A 12104-nucleotide genomic window follows, 5' to 3' on the forward strand; every position below is an offset into this window, starting at 1 on the left:
TCAAACAGTATAAAAAGGTATGAATAAGTTGGTAGTATCTTTCATGTAAATTAAAGATGGTTTCGTGAGTGTTAATTAATTAGGAAGAAATGCATTGAATTTCGAGTTAAAATGTTTGTATAAATTAAGTTTCCAACAATCTCTTTTTCAGTTCATTTGAATGTTTCTATTGAATACGTTCATCAGTATAATTAATATTTGTTTCGTTTTTTATTAACTTATTTTCAAAGAATATTTACTGTCTAAAAAAATATTGGAATATTACTAATTGTTTGAAAATTTGAAAGTGTTTTGTGTTAAATCACTTTATGTCATCATGACTGATAACTGTATTGATTATGGATATATTGTGCGATTGGCCTTATTGTGCGTGACAGACAGGAGGCAGTGACCTGCGATACCTGTGATAGATGGCAGCATCTCTATAATTAATCTTACTTTAAAACTGTTCAGGGAAACACTTTAGTGTGCTTTTGGTCATTTCTTTTTTTTTTTTACATACAATAACATAGTAATGATTTGAACACATTAAGGTTTCTTTTCCATGGTATGTCAATAAAAAAGTTTAGTTTTTTCTTAATACTTCTATCGTATTTCTATCATTTCTTGATAAGTGTTTATATTTTAAAGCAAAATAAATAATAAAAAAACGGGGCCGGGTTGACCAGAAATAACATTAGTTTGGGGCAGGGTTGACCAATTTGGGGCCGGACTGACTTGCGGCCGGGTTGACTAGGGGCCGGGTTGACTTGTACCGGTATTTATAGACGCACTGAAAGCAATACGGCATTGTTACTGTACATACATTATAGGGAAATATAATGTAAAATATCACTAGCCAATCCCTTTCATGTATTGATGTAAGCATAAATATGAGTCAATTGCCTACTGTAAAAAATTGTTCATGTTTTGAAGAATTGCCCATATTTGTCAGTTATTGAAGTATTGTGATATTTTACTTTTGATCAATAAGCAACAAAAACATTGCATATTTCCATTTTAACTATCATTCTATACATGTATTAATTAATTAATCTTGTAACAATTGTTTATTGTTCACACCAGCTGATGTGGAAATAAGAAAGAATCCCAGCCTCCCAAATGTATGATTGCCGGCATGTCTCTTTTATGTAGCTATATATTGACGTGCCAAAGCTTGGTTCTGAGATATTTTTGTTGTGGGGCAGAATCTTGCTTTTAGAGGCGAGATATTGCCCAGACACGAAAATAGCACAATATCTTGTCGCGCAGTACAATTAAATGGACTATGTAGCTGGCAGACAAAGATAACACATTTGTCACATCTTTTAATTATGCTTTGTAGAAATTATGTTTTGGGTACAGTTAAAACTATTATCTGGACCCCTTCGAGACTCAATAAAACATCTGAATTGAAGGGGATTCCAGAATACAGTTTTCTTCTTCACAGACCCATTTAGAGATTTGAATACAGGTAAAAGGTGGTCAGAACGTTACAGCTGTTGATACTAGGTAAGAGGTATAAACAATAGAAAGTACAATTAAATAAGCTATCATTATAAATTCACCAGTACTGCTCATATGTATTTCTTGTTTTATATCTACAGGAGTTCCAGCCGTTGGTTTTGTCAATAGAAGTGGTGTGTTTAAAAGGGTTCCTGAAATGCAAACTGAATTTATAGTACCTGACCTCAAAGATTTTGAAGTAAGAATCATTTTAAGCTCGACTTTTTTTCAAAGAAAAAAATACAGGTATTGTTACAGTCACGACAGTGTTTTTGTTGCCGTCCGCAAACTTTAACCTTGTTGATCATAACTTTTTAAGTTGTTGGTGTATTGTCTTCACTCATTTTTGGCCACAACCACCTACGGGACAAGACCTTCAAGTAGACTGGACTAAACTTGACCTTCATTCATAAACGGCTTTAACCTTGAATGTCAAATTATTGAAATTTTCTCTCTTTTTTTGCTATAACTGGTTATAACTTTGCTAATAATGAATAGATAGGCTTCTTATTAAGACATTTTTTAGGATAAGACCATCATGTATATCAAACTAAATGGATTATCTACATACTTGGACAAAACAACCTTTTGGACAAGACCTTTGAAAGGTTGAATTGACCCTTGACCTTTAGCTTTAAATGAAATTGACTGTCAAGGTCAAATTATTGAATTTTGGTTAAATTGTCATAATTTTGTTATATACATGTATATGTACTGCATTAATTAATACTTTGACATAACAAGACTTGCTACCAAACAAACATAATTTTTTATTGAATAATTTGCATGTGACCTTGTCCTTAAGTTGACCTTGTCAAGGTCAGATCAGGGTCTTTCAAATAGTATGGTGTGGACCAATTCTACAAAACAAATGTCTCGGTTGAATCATGTGATTTGGTTATCTACCAACCATGATCTGGCATAGTACATCACCATTCAAAAAACAAATTATAAGATAATATTTTGTTTAGTCAATCAGAAAATTACTGAAAACTAATTCAGGCTACATTACATTATCAGTTTTTACTTTAAAAAGTAACAATTTTATAGATTTGCATTGAAATTAGGTATAAGTAAAGCTTATAATATTTCAAAGATGTTATTTACTAATATTTGATGTTTAATTTGGTGCATTTTCAAAATAGCGCCATTTATTGGCAAATATTCTGAACAAGCAATCAATGTTTTTCAACAAATATAGCTTCAAAACATTATTTTCTGAAATATTTATCCTTTTTTTCACAAGCTTAAAGATTTTTAAAGAACATCATGTTGTTAGAATCTTCATTTTCGCTCTTGTATTTAATTTTCGCACCTTTTTTGAACTGCACAGCAAATTATACTGAGTTATACCCAGACATGTTGAATTGTAGCGAGAAGGGTTTTCTTAGTGCGTTTCCAGACCATTCTGTTTGAAAAACCCTGGTCAAATTAATAAAATTCTCGAGTTTTTCCCCAAGAGCAATGAGATTTTGACCATGAGCACAGTTTTAGGTGTAAAATTGAACTTTGATATCAGCTGACCTAGATAATATGACAAAGTGACCTTCTTTCTCATCCTTTAATGTACAAGTTTTGAAATTTGGACCATTTGCTGTTTATGATGTAAAAAATGAACTCTTTTATATCAGCTGACCTAGATAATTTGACAGTGACCTACTTTCTTGTCCTTTGATGTACTGCCATGTGTGCATTTTTATAAGTAAAATTGAACTTTATATCAGCTGGTCTAGATTTTGATGAAGTGACTTACTTTCTTGGTCTTTGATGTACAGCTATGAAATTTGGACCATGTGCACAGTTGTAATATGTTCAATTAGGGTTTCTTAATCGGACAAAAATCATAATCGATCATCGAAAATAATCGAACAAACCTTTTCGATCAATCATCGATTATATAATCGAAACATTCACAATAACAAAGTCAATATGTACACTGTTCATATCATGCTTTAATATTTATAAGAATTCCATTTCCATGTAACCACCACTTTATCAACTGAAATAAATAAGTTTAAAGATACATTTGTATACTATGCTCATTCTTGAGTAAGATATTTTTATGCCCCCGCCATGTAATGGCCGGGGCATATAGTGTTACCCTGTTCCGTCCTTCCGTCATTCTGTCATTCCGTCATCATCAGTTTCCGTTCATTATCTCCCCAACGGTACAACACATTCAACTCAAATTTGACATATGGATATGTCATGAGAAAATAAAGGTCAAGTTCGAATTAGGTCATGGTTCGATGATTTTTGGCAGAGTTATGCCCCTTTTACTTTGAAAATAATATGAAATTTTCAGTTTCCGTTCATTATCTCCCAAACGGTACAACACATTCAACTCAAATTTGACATATGGATATGTCATGAGAAAATACAGGTCAAGTTTGAATTTGGTCATGGTTCGATGATTTTTGGCAGAGTTATGCCCCTTTTACTTTGAAAATAATGTGAAATTTTCAGTTTACGTTCATTATCTCCCAAACGGTACAACACATTCAACTCAAATTTGACATATGGATATGTCATGAGAAAATACAGGTCAAGTTCGAATTTGGTCATGGTTCGATGATTTTTGGCAGAGTTATGCCCCTTTTACTTTGAAAATAATATGAAATTTTCAGTTTCTGTCATTATCTCCCCAACGGTACAAAACATTCAACTCAAATTTGACATATGGATATGTCATGAGAAAATACAGGTCAAATTCGAATTTGGTCATGGTTCGATGATTTTTGGCAGAGTTATGCCCCTTTTACTTTGAAAATAATGTGAAATTTTCAGTTTACGTTCATTATCTCCCAAACGGTACAACACATTCAACTCAAATTTGACATATGGATATGTCATGAGAAAATACAGATAAAGTTCGAATTTGGTCATGGTTCGATGATTTTTGGCAGAGTTATGCCCCTTTTTCTTTGTAAATAATATGAAATTTTCAGTTTCCGTTCATTATCTCCCCAACAGTACAACACATTCAACTAAAATTTGACATATGGATATGTTTCTGGAATGCCCAGGCCAATTTTGAATTTGGTCATGGTTCAATGATTTTTGGCAGAGTAATGCCCCTTTCACTTTGAAAATAATATGAAATTTACAGTTTCTGTTCATTATCTACCCAACAGTGTTACATATTCAACTCAAATTTGACATATGGATATGTCAAAGGAATGGGCAGGTCAAGTTGGAATTTGGTCATGGTTCGATGATTTTTTGGCAGAGTTATGTCCCTTTCACTTTGAAAATAATATAGATACGTCTTAGGAATAAGCAGTTTAAGTTTGAATTTGGTCATGGTTTAATGATTTTGGACAACCTTATCTTTCTTGAATATTGGAAATTTTTTGAACTTTTTGTTTCAGCACTCATACTTTTGTGGAAATGTATGTATAGCCATTATTTTGGCTACAAATATGAAATATGCTATTTTCAAAAGGTTAAGACTGAATAATTTCAGTGCCTTGAATATTGTATGAAAATGGTTTGTGTTAACACTGAAAAGTTTAAAGGGCTTTGAACTTAAAATGAAAACAATATTTTTGTGCAAACAAATTTGGAACTAAATATTATAACATCTGAAATTTTGGCTGCATGCGGGGGCATCCGTGGCATGATGACACATTTCTAGTTATCAAATAAATTCATTAAAATCTATGAAATTATTATGTCTCACTTTCAAAAAAGCAATGAATAAACTAGAAATGTGTCCATAGGACACGGATGCCCCCACACGCCACTGTTCTGTCAATCTTATGACTCTAGGTCAAATATTTTTTGGACTACATGTGCCACAAGTTGAAAACTAAAAATCAAGAAGGGCCATAATTCTGTTAAATTTGGTCGCAGCAAAAATTCCTTCCGTTACTACCATCTACACATTAAGGTTGTTAATCCCTGAAAGTTTAACCAAAATCTGCCATCCGGTTTATGAGGATTTGCATTCACAAAATCTCTACTTAGTATATATAGTGAAAACATCAACAAAGGGCCATAATTCTGTTAAATTTGGTCGCAGCGAAAATTCCTTCCTTTACTACCATCTACACATTAAGGTTGTTCATCCCTGGAAGTTTAGGCAAAATCTGCCATCCGGTTTAAGAGGAGTTGCGTTCACAAAATTTCTACATAGTATATAGTGAAAGTGCAACGCTATATGCTCCCACATTGTGGGGGCATAACTATGTATGGCAACAAGTTAAGTTGGTCCTTTCTTAAAAAATTGCCAGTTATTTAATGACACTATATATTGATATTGCAACCACCTTTAGTGTGTAGAATAATTTTATACATAACATATCTTCTTAGTGTGAAGTCAAAACATATTTATTTTATATTTACAAATAGACTGTGTAGCAATTTTAAATATTTTTAATATTAAATATTTTCTTATGTCAAATTTGAGCATAGTATACCTTTAAACTAGCATGCCTCACTGTCAACTATTAACTCCATGGTCACCAGTATACTTTCATATTCAATTGAATGAAAATTATTGTTTCAACCAAAACTGGCTTTAATTTAGTGTTGTTATAATTCAGTGAGTAACTTAGTAACAGCAAGAAAATAAATTACCGATAATCGATTATTAAACTTTGTAATCGATCATCGCTAATCGGTTCTATAAACGATCAATTTTCGATTATACTCGATCATCGTTTAATCCCTATGTTCAATGTAATATTGAACTTTGATATCACCTGACATAGACCGTGATACAGTTACCTACTTTCTTGTCCTTTGAGTTTGATGGACAGCTATGATCCTATGAAATTTTAACCAAGTGCAGAGTTTTAGATGTTCATTAAACTTTGATATCAGCTGACCTAAATAATTTGACAAAGTGGCCTACTTTCTTCTCCTTTGATGTACAGCTATGAAATTTGGAACATGTACACAGTTTTAGATGTAAAGTTGAACATTATGGAAATGATTGATACGTGGGCAAAAAGATTGATATGTGGACAAAAACAACAAGTGTGACTAGACCTACCTATTAGAAATTTCAAGTAAATGTTTCCCATAAGTTTTTTTTAAAGATTTGTTTAAATCTTTTATTTGTTTGCTTTTAGAAAAAGTATAAAAAGTTGAGCATTGCCCCGGCCCGTCTGTGGCTCTTGTTAGCATCTGTTCTGATGTTCACTAATATTTTAAGATAGCAATTAACATAGTTACTATAAACCTGGTTTGTCCATTTTATATGCTCGTTTAAAAAACAGGTCAAAGTTCAGATAAAAATATGAAACAATTTAGACATCATTTACTGAGGGATTAAACTCCTCCTTGCATGGTGGGATTCTAACGAAACTTCATAGAAATGTTCACCACTTTGAGAAGCAGTGCCACGAGCATGAACCAAGTCTCGAGGTTAAAGGTTAAGGTCACACTTACAGGTCATTGAAAAACGCTTGTTCAGAGCCTAACTTTACATTCATCGGAGGATTTTAATGTAACTTGGTGCAAATGTTAACCATTGTGATGCTTATTGTGTACATAATCCAGGTCCCTGCTACCAAAGTCAAGGTTACATAGAGAGGTCAAAGTTTTTGAACGGAGATAATAATTAGTCATCATTTATTGATGGATTGTAGCACAAATGATAACTATCTGACACTTGTAATTCAGGTTAATATTTGCAAGGTCAAGATCACTAGAAATGTTAAGATGTTAAGATATTTTCAGATAACTTCCAAGAGCATATCTCCTTTATTTAGTATTTTTAGAGTTATTGCCCTTGACTTAGTAAAAATTTTCAATTTTCAACTTGTGTCGCATGTAACTCAAAAAGGATTTGACTAAGAGTCATGAAATCTAATAGGAATGTTGATTAGCATGTGAAGTTGTGCACCTTGGTATTTTCATGTGGTTTTATTATGTACTTTTAGAGTTATTGCCCTTGACTTAGAAAAAATTTACAAATTTCAACTTGTCGCACGTAACTCAAAAAGTATTTGACCTAGAGCCATGAAATCTTACAGGAATGTTGCTAAGAATGTGAAGTTGTGCACCTGGATATTTTTGTGTGGATTTATTTTGTATTTTAAGAGTTATTGCCCTTGACTTAGTAAAAATTTGCAATTTTCAACTTGTGTCGCACATAACTCAAAAATGTATTTGACCTAGAGTCATGAAACCTTACAGGAATGTTGCTCAGCATGACTGTTGTGATGTTGTGCACCTGAGGTTTCCCTTGTGGATTTATTCTGTTTTGTGAGAGTTATTGCCCTTGACTTAATTAAAATTTGCAATTTTAACTTGTTCATGCATAGCTCAAAAAGTATTTGACCTTTAGGCCTGAAAGTTTACAAGAATGTGTACTTATGCACCTTGGGGTTCGCTTGTGGTTTTACTCATTATTAAAAACTCTGAATACAGTCAGATCAGAGCAACAGATAAGGTGCGTATTTACGCAATTAATTTGATAAAATACGCAATTGATTTTTTAAGAATGCATATCAAAACCCATTAAAAAAAATAAAATACGCAATTGTCTTGAAAACCCGTGCGTATTGTCATTTTCATCACAGCAAAATTTATCTGTGGTACGCTCGTAGTTTTGGACAAATTATATTGATATGCATGCTATCATCAATGCTAACTAATCAACGGTCTCCGGTCTTCGACGGTCCCCGATCTCTAAAGACCGACTAAGCCATATCAATAAAGCATGAGACCGTCGATTTGTCTACTCAGGTCGACGGTCTTTACAGACCGGCAGAGACCGTTGATTTTGCGAGACCGTCAATAAGTAGGTCCCAGCTGTATCAATAGACGCTTTGAAAGCAGTATGGCGTCGTACAAAAGGGACAAAACAGTCGTAAATCAAAAATTAGTCAGAAAACGAACTTGTTAAAAATATTATGAAATATAACATGAGCATTTTATATAAAAAATAAAACAATTGTGAAAAGTTCTAGTGAATTGTTAATCCTATTTTCTTTTTAAAACAGTTTAAATTTTATTGATATTGAAACCATAAAATTCATATCTTCAAAATTGAAAACCCAATTGATCTTGAAATCATAGGGTATCGAGTTTTGGAATACCCAATTAAATGGAGTAAATACCCAATTCCAAAGGAAATGATGGAGTAATACCCAATTCACTTTTAAAGCTTATCTGTTGCTCTGATACTGGACCGTCTGAAATCTGGAATCCTCTGAAAACCGGACCATTTTTAAAGTCCTGTATTTTCTCCTTATATGTTTATTGGAAAAAAAAACTCTGAATACCGGAAACTCTGAATTCCGGAAACCGGACGATTTTCTATGGTTTCTAATGCTAAACATGCATAAAAAAATCCTCTGAAAACCGGACAGCAATTTTAAGTGTCAACTTTCTGTGTATTTTAATGTAGATTAAAACATAATCTCAACTGGTGACATGTTCAATTACCAACTTTTTATCTATGCAGGTGTGAAAACACTTGTCAGTTTGTGTTAATACCTGATTGGCAATTAAATTAAAGCTCTTTCATCATAATTGTGTCTTTCCCTGTATAGGTATGATTTTTCAAAATGTTTTAAAATTAAAATTTTTTTTTTTTAAATGTCTATAAGAATTGGGAAACTTTTGTTAAAAATGATTCCTGTTTTGCTTAAAATTTTGACCTTGAAGTTTGTTTGGATATTAATAATATGCAAAAATAGTAATACTAAATTCCATTAATTACAGATTAAACAGATATTTATATATCAGATACAGATATTTCAGACAATATGTTGTTTTAATTTCTGATTTTAAGAATTATATTCATGGATTTGCATAATAAAATTACTTAAGACATTTATTGCAGAAAGAAATTAAAATATGACTTGGACAAAAGGGTTGAAAAGTAAATACAAAATGATTGAACAAAGTCATTGTTCAGACGCATCATTATTATCAATAAATGTATAAAACCTCTGAAAACCGGAATCCTCTGAAAACCGGACTTTTGGCCAAGTCCGGGCAGGGTCTGGTTTTCAGAGTTTTTACTGTACTTGATCTTTACTTAGTAAAAGATTTTTAGTTTTCAACATGTGGCACATGTAGCCCAAAAAATATTTGACCTAGAGTCATAAGATTGACAAAACAGTGGTGTGGGGTACCCGTGTCCTATGGACATATTTCTAGTTTAACCTTAGCACAGGGGCTCTAGCTTCAGCTGGTGTTTAAGGATACTTGGGCAAGAAATCAATGTTTTCCCTGTTATAGCCCCACTTAAAAATTGATGAGCATATTGTGATGGGGTGATTTCTCCTTATGCACATCCTATTATCCTTGTCAAATCAATACCTTAAGGACAAGTCAGTGCATATGTAACTTGGTTGGGACCTTTCCAAGGCCAAAATATTTTGATACTGTGTAAAATCTTTGCCAGATCAATTACTTGGAAAAATTGCATAGGTTTGGCAAACTTGGTAGAAAAATGCCTATGGCCAACAGATGACCCCTATTGATAATGAGGTCATTAGGTTACAGTCGCCCTAGGCTTATATCAATAACAAGGGTCATAGGTTTGCCAAACTTATTAGGCTATGGTATAATACTATATAGGGGCTACATGCTTTCCATGATCATATGGCGAGACCAACCAGTTAAAAACATCTTGCATTAAGGTTGGGGGCCATCTTAAAACATCACAGAATCAAACTATGGAAAATAAGTTTTAAATGAATCATTTTTTATATTCTTCTTAATCTATTGAGAAACAAGCAAATGTTGATAAATATACATGTAATATGACAAAAGTTATAATGTAACAATGAACCATTGCAAATGAAATAATCTTCTTTCTTTTTCTCATATTTCAGCTGCAGCCATATGTGCCCTATGATAAAGTAGCCAATATAACAAAAGGTCAACATACTGCACGAGAATATTTTGATGCTGTGTATGCTGACAGAATTAAACAAAAATTTTACGCTGAAGAAACAGATCAAGAAAATATTGACACTGAATCATTCTTAAAAGACATGTTAACACAAAAAGATGAAGTGAAGAAAAAGTAGTGCTTTTGTAGTGATAGATTAATGAGATAAATAATAAATAAAGTAATCAACTGTTTACTTTCTTTGCTGTTATGTTATTTAGCTTATCAGAATGGCAGAATAATGGTGAACTTTGTCGTGTATATATACAGTGAAGATGCTTGGGGTCCCAGCTTCAGCTATGGTCTTCTGTGTCACATGTACAAACAGATTTCTGGCAACTGAGGCCATGTGGTTTAGTGTTTTGACTTCAAGTGGACCTCTATAAAAGTTACATAAATCATGCCCCTTTAGTCAATATCATTCTCGACCTTTGGTCATATTTAGACTTAGTATCACCTTATGGTCCTGTACAAAAGTTAAATAAATCATGCTACAGTAGTCATAATTGATTTTGCTGCGAGTGTCACTTAGTTTATATAGACTTAAAACATATTAAACAAGAAATGTGGAACAACACACATGCCCCCTTTCTAGCCCTTGACTCGCATGATTGGTAATTTTGTTATAGAAACTTGCCATAAATGGGTACATGGAAGTGTTCAATAAAAACAATTATGGAAAAAAATAAAATAATGAAGACTTTGTGACAAATACTTTTCAAGATAATGAGCGGAAACCATTTTGACATTTAAGGCCCCTATGACCTTGACCTTTGAACTAATGACCCAAAATCAATAGCGGTCATCTAATAGATATGACCAATCAATATTAGAAATATGAAGACTTTGTGATAAATTAAATAGCTTTCAAGATAATGAGCGGAAACCATACTAACATTCAATAACTCTTTGATCTTTGACCTACTTACCCCAAAATCAATAGGGGTCACTTACTAGTTATGACCAATCAGTATGTGAAATATGATGACTGTGGTAAATAGTTTTCAAGATAAGCGGAAACCATTCTGACATTTAAGGCCCCTGTGACCTTGACCTTTGAACTAGTGACCCCAAAAGCAATATGGTTCGTCTGCTGGGTTAGGTTATGACCAATCACTATGTGAAATATGAAGACTGTGATAATTATCTTTCAAGATAACGAGCTGAAATCATACTACCATTCAAGGACCTGTGACCTTTGACCTGGTAACCCCCAAATTCAATAGGGGTCATCTCCTAGTTATGACCAATCAATATGTGAAATATGAATACTTTGTGATAAATAGTAACCAAGATTATAAGCAGAAATCATACTACCATTCAAGGCCCCTGTGACTTTGACCTAGTGACCACAAAATCAATAGGGGTCATTTACTAGTTATGGCCAATCAATACGTGAAATATGAATACTTTGAGAGAAATACTTTTCAAGTTAATAAGCGGAAATCATTCTGACATTTAAGGCCCCTGTGACCTTGACCTAGTGACCCCATAATCAATAGGGGTCATCTGCTGGTTTAGGTTATGACCAATCACTATGTGAAATATGAAGACTTTGTGATAATTATCTTTCAAGATAATGAGCTGAAATATTACCATTCAAGGACCTGTAACCTTGATCTGGTAACCCCAAATTCAATAAGGGTCATCTACAGGAATGGAATATGCGACCATCAATACATTTGAGATAAAATTATGAACGGTTCAACCACGTCAATTATCAGGGAAGGACTTGGGAAAAAAATAGAGAAAATAAGAC

The 12104-nt window shown here is 33.0% G+C and overlaps 1 protein-coding gene across 1 annotated transcript; it reads left to right on the plus strand.

The window, feature by feature from the left end:
* Window positions 1-1533: 1533 nt before the first annotated feature.
* LOC132758535 (large ribosomal subunit protein mL41-like) lies at window positions 1534-10541 on the plus strand. The gene is made up of 2 exons (XM_060750208.1): window positions 1534-1684; window positions 10287-10541. The coding sequence occupies exons 1-2, from the start codon at window positions 1643-1645 to the stop codon at window positions 10482-10484; spliced, it is 240 nt and encodes a 79-aa protein (XP_060606191.1). The 5' UTR covers window positions 1534-1642; the 3' UTR covers window positions 10485-10541.
* The last annotated feature ends 1563 nt before the right edge of the window (window positions 10542-12104 follow it).

The sequence above is a fragment of the Ruditapes philippinarum genome, unplaced genomic scaffold, assembly GCF_026571515.1.
Source record: "Ruditapes philippinarum isolate M1 unplaced genomic scaffold, ASM2657151v2 ctg199_1_1_1_1, whole genome shotgun sequence".
In the NCBI taxonomy this organism is placed as follows: Eukaryota; Metazoa; Mollusca; class Bivalvia; order Venerida; family Veneridae; genus Ruditapes; species Ruditapes philippinarum.

Coding starts and splice junctions, on each gene's coding strand:
- LOC132758535 (XM_060750208.1), top strand. CDS start 1,643: ATGCAAACTGAATTTATAGTACCTGACCTCAAAGATTTTGAA. Junction 1,685..10,286: donor CTGACCTCAAAGATTTTGAA/GTAAGAATCATT, acceptor CTCATATTTCAG/CTGCAGCCATATGTGCCCTA.